Source organism: Anomaloglossus baeobatrachus, chromosome 5 (genome assembly GCF_048569485.1).
Source record: "Anomaloglossus baeobatrachus isolate aAnoBae1 chromosome 5, aAnoBae1.hap1, whole genome shotgun sequence".
Lineage (NCBI taxonomy): Eukaryota > Metazoa > Chordata > Amphibia > Anura > Aromobatidae > Anomaloglossus > Anomaloglossus baeobatrachus.
The window spans coordinates 533,609,990-533,636,576 of NC_134357.1; the positions used below are offsets into that span (position 1 = coordinate 533,609,990).

Sequence of the window (26,587 nt, forward strand, 5' to 3'; positions counted from 1 at the left end):
ACACTGAGTGTTTGCTAGTATAATGGCTTCGTTATAATTAGTTGGAGTGTGCAACGCAGGCAGATGCGCTCTGCAAATGTCTTGGCACTAGTGGGACTATAGCAAAGTCCAATAGCCACGTATAGGATGCCACTAGGTACACTGAGTGTTTGCTAGTATAATGGCTGAGTTTAAAAAACTTGGAGTGTGCAATGCAGGCAGATGTGCTCTGCTAATGTCTTTGCACTAGTGGGACTATAGCAAAGTCCAATAGCCACGTATAGGATGCCACTAGGTACACTGAGTGTTTGCTAGTAAAATTGCTTAGTTTAAAAAACTTGGAGTGTGCAATGCAGGCAGATGTGCTCTGCTAATGTCTTTGCACTAGTGGGACTATAGCAAAGTCCAATAGCCACGTATAGGATGCCACTAGGTACACTGAGTGTGTGCTAGTATAATGGCTTCGTTATAATTAGTTGGAGTGTGCAACGCAGGCAGATGCGCTCTGCAAATGTCTTGGCACTAGTGGGACTATAGCAAAGTCCAATAGCCACGTATAGGATGCCACTAGGTACACTGAGTGTTTGCTAGTATAATGGCTTTGTTATAATTTGTTGTAGTGTGCAACGCAGGCAGATGCGCTCTGCAAATGTCTTGGCACTAGTGGGACTATAGCAAAGTCCAATAGCCACGTATAGGATGCCACTAGGTACACTGAGTGTTTGCTAGTATAATGGCTTCGTTATAATTAGTTGGAGTGTGCAACGCAGGCAGATGCGCTCTGCAAATGTCTTGGCACTAGTGGGACTATAGCAAAGTCCAATAGCCACGTATAGGATGCCACTAGGTACACTGTGTGTTTGCTAGTATAATGGCTGAGTTTAAAAAACTTGGAGTGTGCAATGCAGGCAGATGTGCTCTGCTAATGTCTTTGCACTAGTGGGACTATAGCAAAGTCCAATAGCCACGTATAGGATGCCACTAGGTACACTGAGTGTTTGCTAGTATAATGGCTTCGTTATAATTAGTTGGAGTGTGCAACGCAGGCAGATGCGCTCTGCAAATGTCTTGGCACTAGTGGGACTATAGCAAAGTCCAATAGCCACGTATAGGATGCCACTAGGTACACTGAGTGTGTGCTAGTATAATGGCTTTGTTATAATTAGTTGGAGTGTGCAACGCAGGCAGATGCGCTCTGCAAATGTCTTGGCACTAGTGGGACTATAGCAAAGTCCAATAGCCACGTATAGGATGCCACTAGGTACACTGAGTGTTTGCTAGTATAATGGCTTCGTTATAATTTGTTGTAGTGTGCAACGCAGGCAGATGCGCTCTGCAAATGTCTTGGCACTAGTGGGACTATAGCAAAGTCCAATAGCCACGTATAGGATGCCACTAGGTACACTGAGTGTGTGCTAGTATAATGGCTTCGTTATAATTAGTTGGAGTGTGCAAAGCAGGCAGATGCGCTCTGCAAATGTCTTGGCACTAGTGGGACTATAGCAAAGTCCAATAGCCACGTATAGGATGCCACTAGGTACACTGAGTGTTTGCTAGTATAATGGCTTCGTTATAATTTGTTGGAGTGTGCAACGCAGGCAGATGCGCTCTGCAAATGTCTTGGCACTAGTGGGACTATAGCAAAGTCCAATAGCCACGTATAGGATGCCACTAGGTACACTGAGTGTTTGCTAGTATAATGGCTTCGTTATAATTAGTTGGAGTGTGCAACGCAGGCAGATGCGCTCTGCAAATGTCTTGGCACTAGTGGGACTATAGCAAAGTCCAATAGCCACGTATAGGATGCCACTAGGTACACTGAGTGTTTGCTAGTATAATGGCTGAGTTTAAAAAACTTGGAGTGTGCAATGCAGGCAGATGTGCTCTGCTAATGTCTTTGCACTAGTGGGACTATAGCAAAGTCCAATAGCCACGTATAGGATGCCACTAGGTACACTGAGTGTTTGCTAGTATAATGGCTTCGTTATAATTAGTTGGAGTGTGCAACGCAGGCAGATGCGCTCTGCAAATGTCTTGGCACTAGAGGGACTATAGCAAAGTCCAATAGCCACGTATAGGATGCCACTAGGTACACTGAGTGTTTGCTAGTAAAATTGCTTAGTTTAAAAAACTTGGAGTGTGCAATGCAGGCAGATGTGCTCTGCAAATGTCTTGGCCCTAGTGGGACTATAGCAAAGTCCAATAGCCACGTATAGGATGCCACTAGGTACACTGAGTGTGTGCTAGTATAATGGCTTCGTTATAATTAGTTGGAGTGTGCAACGCAGGCAGATGCGCTCTGCAAATGTCTTGGCACTAGTGGGACTATAGCAAAGTCCAATAGCCACGTATAGGATGCCACTAGGTACACTGAGTGTTTGCTAGTATAATGGCTTCGTTATAATTTGTTGTAGTGTGCAACGCAGGCAGATGCGCTCTGCAAATGTCTTGGCACTAGTGGGACTATAGCAAAGTCCAATAGCCACGTATAGGATGCCACTAGGTACACTGAGTGTGTGCTAGTATAATGGCTTCGTTATAATTAGTTGGAGTGTGCAACGCAGGCAGATGCGCTCTGCAAATGTCTTGGCACTAGTGGGACTATAGCAAAGTCCAATAGCCACGTATAGGATGCCACTAGGTACACTGAGTGTTTGCTAGTATAATGGCTTCGTTATAATTAGTTGGAGTGTGCAACGCAGGCAGATGCGCTCTGCAAATGTCTTGGCACTAGTGGGACTATAGCAAAGTCCAATAGCCACGTATAGGATGCCACTAGGTACACTGTGTGTTTGCTAGTATAATGGCTGAGTTTAAAAAACTTGGAGTGTGCAATGCAGGCAGATGTGCTCTGCTAATGTCTTTGCACTAGTGGTACTATAGCAAAGTCCAATAGCCACGTATAGGATGCCACTAGGTACACTGAGTGTTTGCTAGTAAAATTGCTTAGTTTAAAAAACTTGGAGTGTGCAATGCAGGCAGATGTGCTCTGCAAATGTCTTGGCCCTAGTGGGACTATAGCAAAGTCCAATAGCCACGTATAGGATGCCACTAGGTACACTGAGTGTGTGCTAGTATAATGGCTTCGTTATAATTAGTTGGAGTGTGCAACGCAGGCAGATGCGCTCTGCAAATGTCTTGGCACTAGTGGGACTATAGCAAAGTCCAATAGCCACGTATAGGATGCCACTAGGTACACTGAGTGTTTGCTAGTATAGTGGCTTCGTTATAATTTGTTGTAGTGTGCAACGCAGGCAGATGCGCTCTGCAAATGTCTTGGCACTAGTGGGACTATAGCAAAGTCCAATAGCCACGTATAGGATGCCACTAGGTACACTGAGTGTTTGCTAGTATAATGGCTTCGTTATAATTAGTTGGAGTGTGCAACGCAGGCAGATGCGCTCTGCAAATGTCTTGGCACTAGTGGGACTATAGCAAAGTCCAATAGCCACGTATAGGATGCCACTAGGTACACTGTGTGTTTGCTAGTATAATGGCTGAGTTTAAAAAACTTGGAGTGTGCAATGCAGGCAGATGTGCTCTGCTAATGTCTTTGCACTAGTGGGACTATAGCAAAGTCCAATAGCCACGTATAGGATGCCACTAGGTACACTGAGTGTTTGCTAGTAAAATTGCTTAGTTTAAAAAACTTGGAGTGTGCAATGCAGGCAGATGTGCTCTGCAAATGTCTTGGCCCTAGTGGGACTATAGCAAAGTCCAATAGCCACGTATAGGATGCCACTAGGTACACTGAGTGTGTGCTAGTATAATGGCTTCGTTATAATTAGTTGGAGTGTGCAACGCAGGCAGATGCGCTCTGCAAATGTCTTGGCACTAGTGGGACTATAGCAAAGTCCAATAGCCACGTATAGGATGCCACTAGGTACACTGAGTGTTTGCTAGTATAATGGCTTAGTTAGAATGAGTTGGAGTGTGCAGAGGACAAGAGGGTACAGTGGCAGGATTGTGGTGCTCTGGGTAGAGGAATGGAAGCCTGCCTTTCTATTCCCTCCTAATGGTGAAATGCAGGGAGGAAATCCCTGACCTGGGCTACACAGACGCTGTTGCTGTTTGCAGGACCTGTCACCTATGGCTCTCTGACCCTGCCGGTACGAGCCCTTAAAAGGACTGCTAGAATGTGCTCTCCCTAAGCTGTCTAACGCTGTGTATGCAGCGCATAGAGCTGTATCGGCGATAGGACAAAGGACGGAACTGCGACAGTGATGTCTGACACCAAAGACGCAGAAGGCAGATAATGGCGATCGTGAAGAAAATGTCCGGTTTTATAATGCAGGGACATGTGACATGCAGATCCTATCACACATGCCGTTGCTTCTCTGCCTCAAAGTCCACTTAGGTGTGTGTGTGTCTGTGATTGGCTGACATGCTGGCCAGCCCCACAAGACGCGCGCGCTTAGGGAAGGAAGACAAGAAAAAAAAAAAAAAAATGGCGATCGCCATTATAGAAACAGCAGTGATCTGAAGGCGCTGTTCACGCACACTATACACTGAAATGTGATAATAGTTTGATTCACAGAGTGACTTACACTATTACAGCAGAAACCAAGCTAAGATTTAGCTGTTTTTTGGCTGCTAGAACTGTTCTCGAACGTTTCTAGAACTATCGAGCTTTTGCAAAAAGCTCGAGTTCTAGTTCGATCTAGAACATGCCCCAAAATCACTCGAGCCTAGAACTGGAGAACCACGAACCACGAACCGCGCTCAACTCTAACCATGACATACAAAGCCATGCACAACCTGTCTCCTCCCTACATCTGTGACCTAGTCTCCCGGTACCTACCTGCACGCAACCTCAGATCCTCACAAGATCTCCTTCTCTGCTCCTCTCTTATCTCCTCTTCCCACAATCGCGTACAAGATTTCTCCCGTGCATCCCCCATACTCTGGAATGCTCTACCTCAGCACATCAGACTCTCCCCCACCGTGGAAAGCTTCAAGAGGAACCTCAAGACCCACCTCTTCCAACAAGCCTACAACCACCAATAGCCCTCAGTCCAGTAGACCACTGCGCAACCAGCTCTGTCCTCACCTATTGTACCATCACCCATTCCCTGTAGACTGTGAGCCCTCGCGGGCAGGGTCCTCTTCTCCTCCTATACCAGTCTGTTTTGTACTGTTAATGATTGTTGTACGTATACCCTCTTTCACTTGTAAAGCGCCATGGAATAAATGGCGCTATAATAATAAATTATAATAATAATATTAGTAGTACATAAAGCCAGCCCGTTTGAACCTGTTTCTTCCAAAGTGGATGAAGAGGGGAGGTTACTATGTATCTGGTGCAAAATTTTGAATAAAGAATTGCTACTAATAGGGGTGTATATTCCTCCACCTTATAACAATAGTGTCATGAAAATGGTGGCGGAAGCTATCCAGGATTATCCAGATGTACAGGTGATATGTATGGGGGATTTCAATAACACGATCCACACATACTGGGACTAATTTAACAATAACCCGTCCACGGCTACACTGCCTATTTCAGGGTTTGGCGAGATAACAAAGGATCTAGCACTGACCGACTTTTGGAGGGTTAGATACCCGGGAGTTCGCCAGTTTTTCTGTTACTCAAAGTCAAATGAAACCCTATCTAGAATTGACATGACACTGGGGTCTGCGGGCACACTGCCACTAGTGGAATCGGTGGCATACCTGCCTAGAGCCATCTCAGACCATTCCTCCATGTTGACCTGCCTCTGATTCCTTCCTCGGCCTGACACTGCTCTTGTTACATGGTCCCTCAATCCTTTCTGGCTGCAAATTGTTGAGGCTGAACCCACTATTTCAATCCTAAATCACTACTTTAGAGAAAACAACAGAGAGAGTGTTTCTCAAAATATTATATGAGATGCCATGAAAGCCTGCTTACGAGGGGCACTAACACAAGGGGTTAGTAGGTCCAAGACTAAGGCCGGCGTCACACGCTACGATATATCGGGCGATATGTCGTCGGGGTCACGGATTCCGTGATGGACATCCGTCATCGTTAGACATATCGTAGCGTGTAACAGCTACGAACGACTGTGAACCAGCAAAAATACTCACCTTATCGTTGCTCGTTGACAAGTCGTTCATTTTCAAAATGTCGGTCCTCCTTCTATGCTCCGATTGGGGTATGAACTTTACCTTGTGGGTAAAATTACTATACGGCAGGCTCACAGCCAGGATTACGATTAACGGGCAGCTTACTCCAACATTCAGTTTCGCTAGGGGTACCTCTACTATTCGCAATGGCTATAGAGCCCATGCATGAAAGAGGTCTGGCATCAACACCCAAACATTATAGGTTTCAAAAGAGGGGACCGGGAGGAAAAGGTGGCCCTATACGCAGATGATACTTTACTTTTTCTGGCGGATGCGTCCGTCTCACTACCCTTCGCTATGGAAATGATTCAGGATTTTGGGAGATGCTCCGGATTGATGATAAATTGGGGAAAGTCTGTCTTAAGGTGGCTTCACACGCTACGACATCACTAAAGCGATGTTGTTGGGGTCACGGATTTTGTGACGCACATCTGGCCGCGTTAGCGATGTCGTTGCGTGTGACACCTATTAGCGATTTTGAATCGTTGCAAAAACGTTCAAAATCGCTAATCAGTGAAATGCCCCCTATTCCCAATTATTGTTGCTGCTGCAGTTACGATGTTGTTCGTCGTTCCTGCAGCAGCACACATCGCTATGTGTGACACCGCAGGAACGAGGAACCTCACCTTACCTGCGTCCCGCCAGCAATGAGGAAGGAAGGATGTGGGCGGGATGTTACGTCCCGCTCATCTCCGCCCCTCTTCTTTGATTGGGCGGCCGCTTAGTGACCTCGCTGTGACGCCGAACAAACCGCCCCCTTAGAAAGGAGGCGGTTCGCCGGTCACAGCGACGTCGCTAAGCAGGTAAGTAGTGTGACGGGTCCGCGCGATTTTGGACAAACGATGGGGGCGGGTACGCAAACTAGCGATCTTGCTAGCGAGATCGCAGCGTGTAAAGCAGGCTTTACTCCCTGTCCATGGATAATATCCCTAGATATACCTCCTCAGGATTACAAATTTCCTCGCAATTTAAATATTTGGGAATCAATGTCATCGCTAAAGTGAAACTTAACCTGACCCCGATCCTTAAAAATTTTAAAGATAAAATTGATATATGGACCTGGCTACCTCTGTCAGTGGTGGGACGGACGAACCTGGTCAATGTGATCTGGATGCCCCAGCTTCTTTATGTTTTACATAACTCTCCACATTGGATACCCCAACGATACTTCTATAAGGTCAACTCACTTTTCAGAGAATTGATCTGGGGACGGCGCAGTCCAAGAATTAAATTAGAAACATTACAATGAAATAAAAGGAATTGGGGACTCTCAGTGCCGAATCCATGGGCGTATTTTGCAGCTGCCCAAATGCAACATATCCGAGGATGGGATGACCTGAGGATGGGGGGGGCCCACAAAGAGTCTTATTGCAGCAACATTTTAAATCATTTAGTCTCTATGGAGGTCCTAGAATCAGACAGATTCCATTCGTCACCGGAAACCTCACCCACCCATTTACTGATACCTAAGCTATGGGAAAAAATTAAAGGCATGCAAGAAATTCAAGAGCCCTCACAGTTTACCTCTATCTGGGAGACCCCATGGTTGTCCAATCTAAATATATTGGAGGGGTTTGGAGACTGGAGAAGGAGAGGACTAGCCAGACTTGTACAACCGCTAGACGGAGACAGTTTTAAGGAATTCTCTAAATTACAATCTGAGTTTGGTCTTTTGAATGGCGAATTCTACAAATACCTTCAATTAAGGCATGCATATTTAGTGGAAGGCAATATTGCCGGTCAGGCGATTCAACACAACAGAATAATACAGAGAATAGCTTTTTCGAGTGGTTCCTCTGGTTCAATATCTGTAATGTATAATGAAGTATTAGATGGATTAGTACACCAGTTGCCGAACTCTAAAAGGGAGATGGGAACAGGAGCTCGGTCCTATTGAGGATAATCAATGGTCGGAAATTTTGGAAAAATTACCTGACCTGTCTCTCGTGGAAGCCCACAGATTGTCTCAGCTGTATGTGATTCATCGAGTTTACCGTACTTCTAAATTTCTATTTGACATAGGTGCCAGACCAAACTCCACCTGTCCACGATATGGGGCAGACTTCGCATCCATGCTTCACATGTTGTGGTCCTGGCCCAACCTGGAGATGTTTTGGAAAGATCTAGCCACAATCATTAATAGAGAGTGTATAACATAGATCTGAGCCTCACCCCCTTTGTATACGTACTGGGATATATTGAAAATCTGAAAGTGGAAGAGAAGTGAAAGCTGGCCGTTGACCGTATGCTATTCATGGCCAGAAAATTAATAGCACAATACTGGATCTCAGACCAATTCCAACTATCTCAGAGTTTGTCAACAAGATTAATTGGCTGGTAAATCTGGAAAAGGAAATTTAATTGAAAAGGAACTGTATGGTCAAATTCGAAAAGATCTGGGCCCCGTGGATAGACGACTCTAGTGTGGCATCTAGGGATTTGTTTAGGTTCAGAATTGGCTTGTATTAATCCATGGTAGGAATAACTGAAATGCTGCATGGATCTAGGAATTGTTATGTCTCCCTCTGAATGTATAACTCATCTCTGACCAAACACTGGCATGTACTTCACCAACTAGGACAGGGGTGGGGAATCACCGGCCAGCGGGTCGCATGCGGCCCACCATGACCTTTTCTGCAGTGCTCGTGCCATCACCGCGGTCTTGCAGGTCGCCGGCCCTTTAAATCCCCACATGCGCTGCTTGTGTGCACTGATGGGTTCTCCCACTGGCCACTGCCAACGTGATCTGGACTAACGTGGACTTACTCTGTGGGCGGGTTTAGCGCTCTGCGCTTCCGTCCCACAGCAGCTTCACAGCTTCTAGCGGTGTGTGGCCACCCTCTGCCCTCCAGAGCTGAGTACACGTCCTCTCCCTCCGATGCTGTGTGTCCGGCGCCTGCACTTCAGTGCTGTGAGTCTGGTGCTGCTTTGTGTCCAGCACCCGCCCTCTGCTGCTGTGTGCCCCGTCCAGTGCTTTGTGCCCCCCCACCCCAGTTCTGTATAACCCTCACCAGAGTTGCGTGCATCCCTCAGCATTGTGTGCCCCCGAATCCTGTGTATCACATCAGGTTTGCACTCCCCACAGTGATGTCTTGGCTCCGCAAGTCCTGTGTGCTGTCCCCACCAGTCCTGTGTGCAGCTCCCCTAGTGAGGTCTGTGCCCCCAGCCCCTCTTGTGGTGTCTGTGCCCCCAGCCCCTCTTGTGGTGTGCATGCCCCCAGCCCCTATTGTGTTGTGCATGCCCCCAGCCCCTCTTGTGTTGTGCATGCCCCCAGCCCCTATTGTGTTGTGCATGCCGCCAGCCCCTATTGTGTTGTGCATGCCCCCAGCCCCTATTGTGTTGTGCGTGCCCCCAGCCCCTCTTGTGTTGTGCGTGCCCCCAGCCCCTCTTGTGTTGTGCGTGCCCCCAGCCCCTCTTGTGTTGTGCGTGCCCCCAGCCCCTCTTGTGTTGTGCGTGCCCCCAGCCCCTCTTGTGTTGTACATGCCTCCAGCCCCTCTTGTGTTGTGCATGCCCCCAGCCCCTCTTGTGTTGTGCATGCCCCCAGCTCCTCTTGTGTTGTGCATGCCCCCAGCCCCTCTTGTATTGTGCATGCCCCCAGCCACTCTTGTGTGGTGCATGCCCCCAGCCCCTCTTGTGTTGTGCATGCCCCCAGCCCCTCTTGTGTTGTGCATGCCCCCAGCCCCTCTTGTGTTGTGCATGCCCCCAGCCCCTCTTGTGTTGTGCATGCCCCCAGCCCCTCTTGTGTTGTGCATGCCCCCAGCCCCTCTTGTGTTGTGCATGCCCCCAGCGTCTCCTGTGACTTATACATCACATTGGAGATGCTGTTGGCATATACATCACAGGAGGGGCTGAGACATTTACATGTCTCCATGCCTTTGTGAGATGTATGTGCCCCCAGTGTCTCCTGTGATGTATATACAGCAGTCCCAGCATCTACTATGTGATGTATATGCCCACAGCCCCTCCAGTGATGTATGAGCCTCCAATGTCTCCTGTGATGTATATATAGCAGTCCTAGTGTCTCCTATATGATATATGTGCCTCCAGCGTCTCCTGTGAATAATATACAGCGTCTGTTATGTGATGTATATGATTTTCCAATCATATTATCACAAAGAGTTAACTGTGCTCCAGACTCAGACAAACCTGAAAAAGCAGCTGTGAAAAGAAACATGATTAGTATCACCAAACATCACAGCCGCACCAAAGAGAAGCAGCTCCGGCCCCCACAGTAGGGGTGAGTTAATTAATTGTTTTACCAAATATAGCAGGGTCATTTAAAGATTGAAATTTTGTGCGGCCCCCGAAAGTTGGTAGAAATTTCCAAATGGCCCCCGGCAGAAAAAAGGTTGCCCACCCCTGAAATAGGAGGAGACTTTCGCTGATTACTGCACCCTCGACTATTCCTGTATATACTGCGACATCTAATCACTATGGGTAATGAACAATCTAGCAAGAGCTTTTTTGGGGGGAGGGAGGGAATTGGGTTCTGGGGTTATGTTAACCCTGATTTTGTTTGATGTATGTTTTTTTTTTTTTTTTTTTTATCATAAAGGTTTTTATTGAGTTTTCAGAAAAATACAAACTTCTCATACAACAACATCAAGAACAGGAGCATTGAGTAGCAAGAGGTGGAATAGCCTCGAGCCATTATCAGAATATCAATCTGGGACATTAAATACCCCTTACAACAACAACCTGAACATAGGAGCAGGGAGGGAGGGGGGAAAGAGAGGGGGTGGGGGAAGCAGCTCTACAAGACATTCTTAGGCATAATCAATTTATTTATGGTGTAGGTGTCGGTATCTGGGGGAGGGCCGTTGCATAAAGGGAAGTGGCCCACGGGTGCCATTGTTTAAGTCTCGCCGTTCTCTTCTCTAGGTTGGGGGCCAAGTTGGTTTCGTATAGCCAGTGTAGGTTGATCCTCTCAATTAGATCTCTTTTTGTAGGGGGGCTCACCGACCTCCACTTGTATGCCACACAGTACCTGCCAGCTATGAGAATGTGAGAAATGATGTTTTTTAAAAGATCCGGGATCCCATCTAAGCCAATGTGTAGCACCGCTAAGGTTGGGTTTGGAGAAAGGCGGAGACTAGTAACCTCATGGATTAGATTGAACACCTCCTGCCAGAAGTTAGATAACTTAGGGCAAAACCACCACATATGACATAAGGTGCCCCTGTGGTTGCAGCCCCTCCAGCACAGTGGTGACACATGTGGGGAAAAAGAAGCCAGTTTAGTAGGGGAGTTGTACCACCTCAGATGAACCTTTTTTAATTGCTCTATATGATTGAGACAAGAAGAGAACTTGTGGATCCATTTTGAGGCCGCGAACCATTCTTGCGGCGGAAGCGGAGAAGCTAGATCTTTTTCCCATTTGAGCATATACGGCAATTGTTTGTCCGGTTGTGGGGAGTTTAGCATATTATGGATATATGAAAGGCCTTTGATTTTGCTATTTTGAAAGAATTTTTTAATTGAGGCATGGTCAGCTGTCGTGGGAGCCGGGAGATGAGGAGCGGACTGAAGAAAGTGACGTATTTGAAAAAACTGGAATAGACTGTGTCGGGGAAGGTTAAATTTATCACACATTTCTGAGTACGGGAGTAGGACGCCTTCTCTATAGAGATCTGCTAGGGTGATTGGACCTCCACGTGTCCAGGCGGCAAGATTCAAGTTCGGAATGAAGGCTTCTAGCGATCTAAGGGGAATGCTGGGACCTAAAGCATGTGACACTGGCTTGCTCCACAAGGACCAAGCTTTCTTTAGAGCTGCTGTGGTGGGTAGAAGATCGCCGGGGGGCGAAGGGGTTAGGAGCAGGGAGTCTATGAATTGTTTAGGGGAGTGGACCTGTGCCCAGGTGTACTCAATCTGTAACCATCTTAAGTCTGAATCATTCCTCCACCAATCTCGAGCCGGTTCCAGGATAGCGGCTCTGTGGTATGTTAGAATATTAGGAATACCCATTCCTCCACCACTTAACGGGGCATGCATGCATCTCAGGGCTATTCTAGGTTTTTTCCCAGCCCATATAAATTTACTCATTAGCGAATGAATTTTGGTGAGATACCGTTGCGGAATTGTTAGGGGCAGGCACCGAAGTAAGTAGATAATTTTTGGGAGGCAGATCATTTTAAAGGTCTGCATTCTCGCCACCCAAGAGAGCGGGAGAAGAGAAAGGCGAGTAAGTTCTCTATCCAGTGAGGTGTGCAGGGTCAGCAGATTTTTCCGGATCACGGAGTGTAGCGGGGCCAGTATAATACCCAGGTAGGGGATACCCTCGTCTTCCCATTTGAAAGGGTAAAGATGAGAAAGAGTGGCTCTAGTTGAGGCGGGCAGGAAGAGCGGAAAAATTAAGGACTTGGTAATATTAAGCTTGTAATACGAGACTTGAGCGAAGGAGGACAGGATCTCCATTACGTGTTTTAGGGACACCTCTACATTAGTGCAGGATAAAATCACATCATCCGCATATAGACTGATCACATGGTTTGTACTCCCCACTCGAATCCCCGAGATCCGAGGGCATTCACGGATAGTCTGCGCCAGAGGCTCTAAAGCAAGGGCATAGATGATAGGGGAGAGCGGACACCCCTGGCGTGTCCCATTGGATAATTCAAAACTCCGAGATATAAATCCGGATGCCAGAACTTTGGCGTTAGGGTTAGAGTATAGTGCCATTATGGCGGTAAGTATGGGGCCTTCAAATCCAAACTTGGCCAGTACAGATTTCAGATATCCCCAGTGCACCCTGTCAAACGCCTTCTCTGCGTCCAAGGACAGGAATACACTGGGGATTTTCCTCCCCTCAGCCACCGCAATCAGGTCCAGCATACGTCTCGTCCCATCTTTCGCCTGCCTCCCCGCCACAAACCCCACTTGATCCGGGGAAATCAGTGATGGAAGGACTTTATGTATTCTAGCTGAGATTATTTTGGCGTATAATTTTAAGTCGCAGTTTAGGAGGGATAGTGGCCTGAAGTTTCCTGGTGATGTAGGGGGTTTTCCTGGCTTTGGCAGGGTAGTTATAATGGCCTCTAGATTATTTGGTGAAATATCTGCTGTGGTTCGCCAAGAGGAGAAAAGTCTCAGGAGGAAAGGAGACAGGGTTTCAGTGAATTGCCTATAATAGGAGTTAGTGAGGCCGTCTGGGCCTGGAGCTGAATTTCTTTTGGCTGTGATCACCGCCTGGCGAACCTCTTCCAGGGAGAAAGGGGAATTTAGTTGCTCTAGATGTACTGTAGATAACCGAGGAAGATTAATATTGTTTAAGAAGGAATTAATTGCCGATTGGGTAGGCTTTGGGGCAGTGGGGTCATTTTTAAGGTTGTAGAGAGACTGATAAAAATCAGCGAATGCATTGGCTATTCCCGTTGGGTTGCGTATTGTGGCATTAGAATCCGTCACGAGGTATTCAATTTTGTTTTGCATTTCTCGTTTTTTAACCCTCCTGGCTAGTAAGGCACCCGCCCTGTCACCCATCATATAGTACCGCTGTTTGAGGGATCTTAAATTTTTCTCATAGTCTACCATCAGCAATTGGCGGAGCTGTGTTCTTAGTTTCCTGAGTTCGTCAGATGTTGACATGTTTGGGGCAGATTTATTGTGGGCTTCTAAAAGCGCTATGTGGGACAGTAGAGCTTTGGAAGTTGCCTGACGCCTCCTTTTCTCCCTAGTGGCAATTTTGATGAATGACCCCCTAAATAAAGGCCTTGTGTGCAGACCATAGCGTTTCCTCTGTCACCTCCTTGTTGTCATTAAATTTAAAAAACTCTGCGAGGTCGGCCTGCAACTCCTCAGAGAGTTGTCTACAGGCCAGGAGGGAGTCATTCATGCGCCACCGGGTAAAAACGGGCGTGCGGCTTTGCTCCTGGACTGTCAGGTATATGGGGGCATGGTCCGACCAAGCTATAAGTCCAATTTTTGAATCTGAGCAATCCAAAATAAGTGAGCTTTCAACCAGAAAGTAGTCCAATCTGCTGTATGAGGTGAACCGAGGTGAGAAGAATGTGTAGTCCCTCTCATTTGCATGTTGGTATCTCCATATATCATGGAGATGCCTTTCTGAAATTATTGTGCTCATTTCCTTCCTCTTTACAGCAGTATTGGAGCAATCCAGAGTGCTGGACATTAACATGTTAAAATCCCCGCAGATTATTTGCTTACCCTCTGTAACGGATGAAAGCTTGGAAAGAAACCTCCGCAGAAAGCTGATCTGACCAGAGTTGGGGGCGTAAAGGGTTGCAATAGTATACTTAGAGCCATTTATGGAGCAATTAATAATGGCGTATCTACCTTCAGGGTCTAAATGTTGGGAATGTAGTGTGAACGCAACAGTATTTTTTACACAAATGAATACTCCAGCCTTTTTTTTTTTCCCACAAGCCAGCAGTATGAAAGGAAATTTAGCATTATTTAACCTGTGCGAGTCCCCCTGGAGGAGATGAGACTCTTGACCACAAATCACGTCACATTTGGATTTAACCACTTCCCGCCAAAACATGGATCTCTTGGCCGGCGAGTTCAGGCCCCTAACATTTATAGACATACAGTTCAATACCATTGTACATGAAAAAAAGTCTCTTGCCTAGAGCTGCGGGGGGAGAAAGGAAGGTTAGGCAGGAAAGAGGTAACACTGACAACATTAACATCACTAACATTACTGATGTAGGGAGCATCAGTCCACATAGAAAAAAGCCCAAAAAGGGGGCCTGCGGTATGGTGGAAATGTACCGCCATGGGGGCTCAGGGTCCTGGTTGAACAGAACCAGCGGACCTTAAAAGTAGCAACTAAGTCTCAGCCGCGACTCAGACATATCACATAACTCACGCGACGGACCAATCTTCATTCACTTTATCCCTTTGGGATGATCCTGTGGCTCTTGGAGATCTGGCCGGGAGATTTGCCATGTTCCATGAGGATAGGAGCTTTGCCAACTGTTGTGGGGAATGGCAGACGTGGGTGTTTCCTGCACGGAAAAGCAGGATCTTTACAGGGAAACCCCATCTATAGGATATAGCTTCATCCCTGAGAATTTTGGTATAAGGGGTAAATTCCCTCCTTTTTGCCAGGGTTCCTGCAGACAGATCCGGAAAAATGGACAGGTGCCGGAATTGCTCAGACAGAGGCGGCCTCCTTCTCAGGGCTTGCAGCAGGGCTTCTTTGGTCTTGTAAAAGTGCAGGCGAGCCAAAGTGTCCCGGGGGACATCAGCACTGAGGGATTTAGGCTTAGGGACTCTGTGTATTCTGTCCACCAGGAAATCAGTTGCAGACAGGTCTGGGAGCAGCTCCTGCAGCAAGGAGCCTAGAAAGCTCTGCAGCCCCTTGTCTGGTATGGCCTCTGGAATTCCTCTGATTCTTATGTTGTTTCTGCGGGACCTGTCCTCTAAATCCAAGACCTTGGTATGGAGCTTTTGCACTTGTTCCTCCAGTGCTGCATTAGCATCAATGAGGCTATTGTGTGACTTTGTCAGCTCCTGCATTTTAGTTTCAATGTGTGCTGTGCGACTGCCTATGGCAGTGATATCTCCCCTCAGCTCAGCCACCATATCTTTCCAATCCTGCTGCAGTGATGAGCGGAGGGCACTGAGCAGTTTCTGCATGGTACCTTTGGTAAGCGGTATATCTGCAGCGTCTGTGTCCAAGTCTGGGCCTGCTGTGGATCCCCTCCTGGATGAGCGTGAGGAAGCTGTGGAGGAGGATGCTGCTGCCATTTTCCCTCGTCCCGTGCTGGAGAAGAAGTCTGTAACTTTCGCCGGGGACGGCTTCTTCTGGGACTTTCCCCTTGGCATGCCACGTTCCTGGGTACCTCCGCAGCACTTTCCCCCCGTGTGCAGAGAGATTGGTGCCACTGGTGAGCCGCAGTGAGCCGGTTAGGAGTCGAGGTGGCTGGAGCTCAGCAGCTAGGTGACCGGTGCCATTAGCAAGCAGCTTTGATGTATGTTTTAAAGGAAAATCTTTAATAAAAATATTCTGGTTGAAAAAAAAAAGTATCGTCATTAGCAGCTGTTAGCCATCCGTTCGTCCATCCATCCTGGACAGAGCCTCTATACCTGCTGACGTTTTCATCTACTGCCAGTGACTGTTGCTCTTGTAGTCCTCTGGCCAGCCGATGCAACACCAGTCTCCCGACTAGCACCAGGACTAATCCCTGCAGCGTAACACCTCCAGCATTAGAGCAGTAAGCTCCAGCCAAAACCAGTCTCACTACAACCATTTACAATGCCTAAAGTAAAGGGGACAGTTTGGGTGGAGGAGCATGTAGTGATTTAGCAGGAGAATGGTGACCACTTGATTGTGATATGGCCGGACTACACCGCAGATAAACCAGGCACAGACTGAGACTGAGAAGAATCTGTGACTTCTCTGCATTTAGTGGTCACTACTCACCTGGGTAGCCATATGTAGGAATCTCCTCTTTGCACTGCTCATCACCCCTCACATATGTCTCTGTAGTATTAATATGGGTCAGATCTTCACCCTGAAACAAATATTGTAATAGTCACACACAGATGGAGAAGTCACATCTATGATCAGCTCTAATCCTGCCATCTCCACCGCTCTCATTACACAAGTATAACACATATACAGTTAGGTCCAGAAATATTTGGACAGTGACACAATTTTCGCGAGTTGGGCTCTGCATGCCACCACATTGGATTTGAAATTAAATCTCTACAACAGAATTCAAGTGCAGATTGTAACGTTTAATTTGAAGGTTTGAACAAAAATATCTGATAGAAATTGTAGGAATTGTACACATTTCTTTACAAACACTCCACATTTTAGGAGGTCAAAAGTAATTGGACAAATAAACCAAACCCAAACAAAATATTTTTATTTTCAATATTTTGTTGCGAATCCTTTGGAGCCAATCACTGCCTTAAGTCTGGAACCCATGGACAACACCAAACGCTGGGTTTCCTCCTTCTTAATGCTTTGCCAGGCCTTTACAGCCGCAGCCTTCAGGTCTTGCTTGTTTGTGGGTCTTTCCGTCTTAAGTCTGGATTTGAGCAAGTGAAATGCATGCTCAATTGGGTTAAGATCTGGTGATTGACTTGGCCATTGCAGAATGTTCCACTTTTTTGCACTCATGAACTCCTGGGTAGCTTTGGCTGTATGCCTGGGGTCATTGTCCATCTGTACTACGAAGCGCCGTCCGATCAACTTTGCGGCATTTGGCTGAATCTGGGCTGAAAGTATATCCCGGTACACTTCAGAATTCATCCGGCTACTCTTGTCTGCTGTTATGTCATCAATAAACACAAGTGACCCAGTGCCATTGAAAGCCATGCATGCCCATGCCATCACGTTGCCTCCACCATGTTTTACAGAGGATGTGGTGTGCCTTGGATCATGTGCCATTCCCTTTCTTCTCCAAACTTTTTTCTTTCCATCATTCTGGTACAGGTTGATCTTTGTCTCATCTGTCCATAGAATACTTTTCCAGAACTGAGCTGGCTTCATGAGGTGTTTTTCAGCAAATTTAACTCTGGCCTGTCTATTTTTGGAATTGATGAATGGTTTGCATCTAGATGTGAACCCTTTGTATTTACTTTCATGGAGTCTTCTCTTTACTGTTGACTTAGAGACAGATACACCTACTTCACTGAGAGTGTTCTGGACTTCAGTTGACGTTGTGAACGGGTTCTTCTTCACCAAAGAAAGTATGCGGCGATCATCCACCACTGTTGTCATCCGTGGACGCCCAGGCCTTTTTGAGTTCACAAGCTCACCAGTCAATTCCTTTTTTCTCAGAATGTACCCGACTGTTGATTTTGCTACTCCAAGCATGTCTGCTATCTCTCTGATGGATTTTTTCTTTTTTTTCAGCCTCAGGATGTTCTGCTTCACCTCAATTGAGAGTTCCTTAGACCGCATGTTGTCTGGTCACAGCAACAACTTCCAAATGCAAAACCACACACCTGTAATAAACCCCAGACCTTTTAACTACTTCATTGATTACAGGTTAACGAGGGAGACGCCTTCAGAGTTAATTGCAGCCCTTAGAGTCCCTTGTCCAATTACTTTTGGTCCCTTGAAAAAGAGGAGGCTATGCATTACAGAGCTATGATTCCTAAACCCTTTCTCCGATTTGGATGTGAAAACTCTCATATTGCAGCTGGGAGTGTGCACTTTCAGCCCATATTATATATATAATTGTATTTCTGAACATGTTTTTGTAAACAGCTAAAATAACAAAACTTGTGTCACTGTCCAAATATTTCTGGCCCTGACTGTAATACTGGTGGATAAAACAAGACTGAGCACAAGACCTTCCCAGCCGCCTACACATCATAGGAGATTTCATGTCACCTTCTCTCCATCTACCTGATGATCTTCAGGAACATCTGGATCTTCTTGTTTACAGTCCTGTGGGAGAAGAGGATGGGGACATCTCTCTGGTGTTGTCCTCTTACTGGATAGAACTGGAGGAGACACATACAGGGACTGAATTCATTCCTTACATACAGATAATTATAGGTCGTGTGTATTTAGTCCTGTCTATTACCTGGTGATGTGAGAGGCTGGGGAACCTCCATCATGACGTCCTTGTACAGATCTTTGTGTTCTTCTAAATACTCCCACTCCTCCATGGAAAAATAGATGGCGACATCCTGACACCTTATAGGAACCTGACAGATACAATGATACCGTCATCCCCCGATCCCTTCATAGCGTTACTGTATAATGTCCCACCATTCCCAGCAGTGTCACCTCTCCAGTCAGCAGCTCAATCATCTTGTAGGTGAGTTCTAGGATCTTCTGGTCATTGATGTCCTCATGTATCAGGGGGTGAGGTGGAGGCCCCGTGATTGGGCTCAGGGGTCTTCCCCATCCCTCAGACACAGGGTCCTGACAGCGCTCACTAGAGGTCTTCTTCACTACTGTGTAATCCTGGTTATGGAGAGACACATTAATAAATCTCACTACAGACATTTCCAGAGTCCTCACCTCTCCAGTTCTGTCCATCTGTTATTCCCATAGATAAGAATGATGTAATGTGACGTCATCAGAATCTCTCACCTCTCCAGTAAGCCGGAAGAGGATCTCTAGGGTGAGGTGTAATATCCTCTCCGCCATCTTGTCCCTGTCCGTATCCATCCTTGATGGGTCAATCAGGACAATTCTCTGATATAGAAGATCTCCACTGACAGGTTCCAATATTGCAGGGACCTAAATGAGAAGATATAAACCGATGTTCTCCATGATCTATTATTACATTATGATGATTGGAAAATCTGGATTTTTAACCCCTTATATGCTGTAATCAATAGCGATTCTCACATGTAGCCGGTTAAACAGAGCAGGTATCTCGCTATCTGGCATCGAGTGTTGTCATTGTACACAGAAAAAAATAATAATACCTCCATGTTGTATGATCGCACTAAAGAGCGCTGCTACATACATATCAGTTTTAGGAATGAGAAATATCCCTCATTATAGGGAGCAGGGCTGTGGAGTCGGTAAGCCAAACCTGTGACTCCGACTCCTCAATTTCCCTTGCACCGACTCTGACTTCCACATATATTGCTTATATTTAAGTGGAAAATGTATTATAGTACAATGTGAACATCAGACATTTAATCATTTTTTCTGATACAATAATCAAGATATTTAGATTTAGAACATAAAATATATTTATTGGAATACAACTTTAGAACACAAAAAACTAATTGTAAATATTTAATACACGAATATACTGTAGATTACACACATTATATATATATATATATATATATATATATATATATATATATATATATATATATTATATATTATATATTATATATATATATTCATTTTGTTTAGGTTCTATTGTGACACCCTGTCAAAACCAGGTAGTCACAAATAGACCCCCGCATAACACCATTCCCTCACTAGGCAACACACAGCCAACCAGAAACCCTAGTCACCCCCTTAGGGACAGACAGACACACCAGTGGGTGTGACCAGGCGGTTGGGACATGCCAACCCAGGGGTCTAGACAGCCAGGGGCAGGAAAACAGTCAGTTCAGTCAAGTTCTGTGGTAGAGTTCAGTTTGGAGAGGAGTGTGGGCTGGAGCTAGGGGTAGCTCCAGCAGTGAAGTCCAAGTTGAACGGTACCAGGGTAGGAGCCCTGGTGCCACTGGCTAGGAGGCAGACTTTGGTCTCTGTCAGCAGGAGAAGGGAAGACGTCTCGGCAGAACCGAGGTGGACCGGGACAGGTTTGTAGCCCGCCGATACCGACACGGGGAACCGACCCGGAAACCATAGCACAAAGGGGGGTACTCGGACCCTGAGGCCCGAACTGGAAACAAGCGGACTGGTTAATTCACCGATTGAGGCCAGGACTAGAGGTCCTGTCCCACCCAAAGTCCCTCATAGAAGACAACAGCCCACCGAAAGGGATAAGAGGTCACCGCCAGGGCCCATAGATCCCACGAGCCAGCGTCTGCAGGCACGGCTCCTTAGGCCACATCCAGCCGGGAGCGGACTCCTGAGTTTCACGCTAGGAAGTCTACCTTACTTAAAGCAGGGCAGGAAAAGGGATAGAGACCACCAGCCGGGTGGGGGACTCGAATGCAACAGGCCGCGGCTCCGGCCACCATCACCTTGGTTTACCAGAGACTTGTGTGGTTTCTTAACAGTGAGTACATCAACACTCCCTGCGGTCGCCATACCCTGCACTGAGACACTGGGCTCCGGGGCCACCATCCCTACCCATGGAGGGGTTAACAACTAGCTGCCACAACATCCTCCCCGGGTGCACCATACTGCAGCGGTGGTGGCCTACTTACCACACACCGTGGGTGGCGTCACGAACTTACTACGGCCCAGCCCGTATATCTACGTCCCCCCATTTATTCGGCGTGTCCGCGAGACCCCTGGGTCCGGGGACCCTCGAGCCACCACCCACAGAAGGCCCAGATCCGAGCAGCACCGGCTGCTGGCCACGGGGGCGGCACACTATTGTATAATGCATATAACAGGGAGTGATGCTCTGTTTTTGCTGCATTTGCACTTTAGCTCCAGGAAGCTTCATTAGCCTTCTTTCTGTTCACCTGCTGATCTTGTAGGTTTTTATAGCCCAGAAAAGATGCAGTTTAGTGTAGGACCCAGCAAAGGAGGGTGCCGTGAAGGGGCACTGGGCTACTATTACAATGGCCATTATAATATACCAAGTACCTCCATTTATAACTTTTAAGGTGGAATTTATTTTGGTTTTTCACAGTGTGCGACTGGTCCCCCTTTTTTGTCTTATACATATATATAATACACATACATTTTTATATATATATATATATATATATATATATATATATACACACACAAACAAACACACACACAATATATATATAAACTCTATGTAATAAACTATGTACCATATTTTTCGGATTATAAGGCGCACCGGACCATAAGACGCTTCCTGGTTTTAGAGGAGGAAAATAGGAAAATGAAATTTTAAGCAAAAATGTGGTCATGACACACTGTTATGGGGCGAGGATCTGCTGCTGACACTGTTATGGGGGTGATGTCCCCAAATTCTCTACTAAGGTACCCCATCCTGGTAATGATCCTCCTGCCTTGTATATGATCCCCATCCTTGTATATATGTCCCTCATACTGGTATAGCCCCCATCCTGATAAATACCCCCATCCTGATAAATACCCCCATTTTGATGAATACCCCATCCTGCTCATAATATACCCCCATCCTGCTATATATCCCCATCCTGCTCATAATATACCCCCATCCTGCTATATAGCCCCATCCTGCTCATAATATACCCCCATCCTGCTATATACCCCCATCCTGCTCATAATATACCCCCATCCTCGTATATGCCCTCTTCCTGCTATATGGACTGTATCCTATGGCACAGAAAAAAATAAACGTTTATACTCACCTTTCCTCACTCCCTGCAGCATCGATCATCTTCCTCTCTGTACCAGCAGCAGCGCCGCTGACCTCTGTGGAGCCGTTCCCCTGCAGAATCGCGATGTTCTCCTGTCTGCTGGCCGCTGATGTGTGTGGAGAGCGGTGAGCACAGGGATGACGTCATCGCTGTGCACACCGCTAGTCTCCACACACATCAGTGAGCCGGCAGACAGGAGGACATCGCAATGCTGCAGGGAACGGTGAGTATATCGTACTTAATCACTGCCCCCCGCGCTGATGATGATGCGCAGGGGGCAGTGAATACAGCCGCACATGGTCACTCCAGGCTGTAGTTGCCAGGGGTGATCATGCAAGCCGGCTGTTTACTATGCATGCAGCCCCCGCCCACCTGTCAGCACCGGCTTCAGCTGATGATGGGCGGGAGGATGGGCGTGCATATGAAATGAGCAGGCCCACGTGGTCACAGTAGGCGCTGTTACAGTCTGCTCGTGTCGCCGATGACCCGCTCCACCGCAGCACCCTCATTCCCCGCAGCCCTACATTCAGAATATAAGACGCACCCCCCTTTTCCCCCAACATTTCGGGGGAAAAAAGTACGTCTTATAGTCCGAAAAATACAGTAAGTGGCAAAAATCAGTTTTCAACAAAAATATACTAAATAACATCTGTGCAGTTTGTGAATTTGTTCTAAGAAATAGAATTGCCTCCATCAGATCCTCCTTCATAGATGACCTCAAATCTGACCTAATAATTTTAAGGCTATTTCTTTGAGAGCAAGTGAAAAATTTTGCTGAAATATGGTCAATCTGATTGCTATAGGTCAGGAGATGGAGTGAAATATTTTTCCTTGCGGCAACGCTTTGCCTCCTCCATGTCATCCAAATACTTGTCAAAAGTAAACTTCTAATCTGATGAGGATGAAGATATGGCAGCAGTAGCACTGTCAGGACCCAAGTCCTCTTGCACGTGACAGTCCTGTAGGCCACTCATCCTAACTGCTACCTCAGTCAGAGCTTCTTTCCTTTAGTAAGCTGTTGATCATCAAGCAGTATACTATGACTTGGGTCCACATAAACAGCTGCCAAAAGAATTTTATTTTCCGATAGTTGAATCAGAAATGCCTTCTGCGATTAAACCTCTTCTTTGGAACAGGCAAAATAGCAAGTTCTTCCACTCCCTTATGAAACTGCCAGGAGTTAAATCCTCAGCTTGTAATTTTTTAGACACTGTAAATGGGTGATTAAGCAATTCCTTCATATTCAGCCACCTGTGTCCATTGACCTTCATTTAGGGTTACCTGAGGGTTCGCCATAAATTTGAAAACATATCTATGAGCTTAAAAACCTTTTAAGTGATGTGGTTTTTTAAAAAGTTGATCTGCTTTTGCAGCTGAATAAACGTATCCTCAAAAAACACAGCAAAAACGCTGTGTGAATGTAGCCTTAGATCATGGATAGAACAGCCATTTATAGGACATTTCATAACTTTCCCAAATTCCTATGAATAAATATTCAGCACATTCTGCATTGAACTACTGTACCCAATTTATTATATATTTAGTCGGAGTCGGTCCATTTTATACCTACTTCACCAAAATGAACACCGACTGCGACTCCACAGACCTGATAGGGAGAACAAACTCCCTGCACAATGTTGGTGAAATCCCCTCCATAACAGCCTCATTATCCTCAATTATACTGTACATCTGCTGTGCGGTGATTATCTCATGTCCTGGGTTCGACATAAAGTGTAATAGGAAGTGAGGATTTTTTATTATTATCATCATCATCATCATCATCCTCCTCCTCCCCAGTAATAGGGAATCTCCACATACCTCCACCTGCAGAGACACACACTAGATATATGATAGATGCTAGACTGTACGTGTCGCGGGCGGAGGAGGGAACGCTGCGCTCTCCCACTACTCGGGTCCGGCTGCTGCTGCTGCTCGGTGGTGGCTCGAGCGGTGGGCCGGATCCCGGGGACTCGAGCGGCGTTCCTCGCCCGTGAGTGAAAAGAGGAATGGTTTGGGTTTAGGGATATTGTCCGTGACGCCACCCACGGTTGTGGTGAGATTGGTGACACCACCGCTGCTCTGGATGGGGATCCCGGGAGCGGTGACAGGGAGCAGCTTGGATGTTGTTTTCTCCCCTCCATGGGTAGGGGGGTTGGTTGTCACGGGGCCCGGTGAGGGGTAGGGATGTATGGCAGGCGGGTTACGGGGCCTGGTGAGGTGCAGGGTCGCAGGGGCAGCGCTGTGCCGCACGGCACGGTGGTACTCACTCAGCCAGTAACGAATACACAGTCTCCGGTAAAACAAACGGCTGGATGGACGGGTCCCACAGACGGCTGCGGTGTTTCTCCTCCCGGCAGGTTGATGGTGACTGCCTTTCCCTGCACCTGTGTAGTGTAGACGGCTCCGATGGGTTCCCACCGGTAACCCGCTCCCCAGCTTGGATATGTGCTGAAGGAGCCCCTTTTGCCCGCAGGCTCTGGCCCTGGGAACTGTAGCCTTGGCGGTGGCTGTGTTTCCCTCTAACGGTTGGACTGTTGCCTTCTATCGGGACTTGGCTGCTGGGAAACCCTGGAGGTTCCCTTCGCTAACGGATTTGACAATTTCAGCGGCGACTCCTAGCCTTGTCGGGGTCCGTAAGCCCTGCCGGTTGGTGCTGGCTTCTCTTTGCGTACCGGTCCGGTACCGCTGGGCCACCGCCCATCCACGGTCCTTATGGCTAGCTCCAATAGGCCTCTCCTGCAGACGGTCACCACCGTCTGCCAACCTTGCTGTTCCGTCCGGGCCACACACCTGGACCGCTTTCTGTCTGCTCCACTACCACTTTCCTTCCACTTCCAACTCCAACTCTCAAACTCCACTCTCTGACTGACTTCCTTTTCCCGCCTCCAGGACTGTGAACTCCTCGGTGGGCGGGACCAACCGCCTGGCCCACCCCCTTGGTGTGGACATCAGCCCCTGGAGGAAGGCAACAAGGATTTTATGTTTTGGCTTTGGTGTGCCTAACCGGGGTGTGGGGTGTGTTGGTGTAGTTCCTGTGATGGCCTGGCTTGACCAGGGCGCCACATACGGGCTCCTTCCAGGTATAACGTAATTTCTGTCACGTGATAGGGGCGTGTTCAAAATAGGCGAAGCTCCAGGATTGGCGCATCTATTGGATGCACCACTTCTGGGGGGCTAGAGCCTCCTAATTTTTAGGCTGGGAAGGGCCAAATAACCATGGACCTTCCCACCCTGAGAATACCAGACCCCAGCTTTCCGCCTTGGCTGGTAAACCAATTTGGGGGGGAGGACCTCACGTTTTTTATAATTGTAATAATTTTTAAAAAACAGGGGTGACGTCCAAATTGGATCACCAGCCAAGGTGAAGCTGTCAGCTGTGGTCTGTAGGCTGCAGCCGTCTACTTAACCCTAGCTGGCTGTCAAAAATAGTGAGGACAACACGTCTTTTTTTAATATATTTATTTTTTGGCTCAACACCCTTTAGTGCCACATGAAAGTCACTAAAGGGTGCCAGCTTAGAATATATAGGGGGTGGGACATTATATATGTGTTTTACCTGTCTGTCTATCCATCCATCCTAGCTTTTTAGTCTGTGTGTCCACGATTAAGGTTTGAAGAGTTTTGGACGCAGAGCGTTTTCACTGCGTCCATAACGCTGCGTTGTGTAGTATAAGCGCAGTGGAAGGATTTTTTTAAATCTGTCCACTGTGCTTCTTTTCACTGCAGTATAAACTGACCTGTGGCGTGGCTTTCTGAGCCGCAGCATGTCAATTGTTTGCTGCGGAGACAAGTGTTCTCAGCAGCAGCCCAAACCCTGATCATGGGCAGGGTCAGCTACATTCTTTTGGGGACAACACTCGCATCTCCGCATGAGGGCTGGCACTGTGTCCTAGACGCAGTAACACAAGATCGTGGGCACATAGCCTAAATGTGAAGTACCTGTGGATTTAAAATGATCACTATACCCCTGAATAAAATCCTTGAGGGGTCTAGTTTCCAAAATAGGGTCACTTGTGGTGGTTTTCTGCTGTATAGGAACCTTAGGGACCCTGCAAATGTGATATGGTGCCTGCAATTTATTTCAACTTTTCCAAAATTCAAATGGTGCTTCTTCCATTCCAAGCCCTTCCATTTGTCTAAACAGAGGTTTATGGCCACATGTGGGGTATCCTTGCGCTCTTAAAAAAATAAATAAACTGTGAGGTCCACTTTTTGGTGATGCCTCTTGAAAAAGTGAGAAATTTGGTGCTAAATCAACATTTCTGTAAAAAAAAAAAATGAAACTTTTCAATATGACGACCTAAGATTATCAAATTCTGTGAAGTACCTGTAGTTCAAAATGTTCACTATAACCCTAAATAAAATCATTGAGGGGTCTAGTTTCCAGAATGGGGTCACTTGTGGGGAGTGTCTGCTGTTTCGTTACCTTAGGGGCCAAGCAAATGCAACATGGTGTTCGCAATCTATTTCAGCTAAATTTGCGTTCCAAAATTCAAATATTACTCCTTCTGTTTCGAGCCCTCCCATTTGTCCAAGCAAAGGTTTCTGACCACATGTAGGGTATCAGCGCGCTCAGAACAAACTGGGTAACAAATTTTTTGGT

General features: G+C 46.9%; 1 protein-coding gene across 1 annotated transcript in view; it reads right to left on the reverse strand.

Moving 5' to 3' along the window:
• The window catches only part of LOC142312920 (uncharacterized), a 183,777-nt gene that overhangs the window by 130,407 nt on the left and 26,783 nt on the right, over nucleotides 1–26,587 (reverse strand). Inside the window, exons 2-6 of the mRNA XM_075351909.1 lie at nucleotides 19,112–19,261; nucleotides 18,803–18,982; nucleotides 18,597–18,720; nucleotides 18,416–18,513; nucleotides 16,475–16,565 (exon numbers count right to left, since the gene is read on the reverse strand). Of these exons, the coding sequence (XP_075208024.1) occupies nucleotides 16,475–16,565; nucleotides 18,416–18,513; nucleotides 18,597–18,720; nucleotides 18,803–18,982; nucleotides 19,112–19,189 (571 nt within the window). The 5' untranslated portion in view covers nucleotides 19,190–19,261. The remainder of the gene's footprint in view (nucleotides 1–16,474; nucleotides 16,566–18,415; nucleotides 18,514–18,596; nucleotides 18,721–18,802; nucleotides 18,983–19,111; nucleotides 19,262–26,587) is intronic.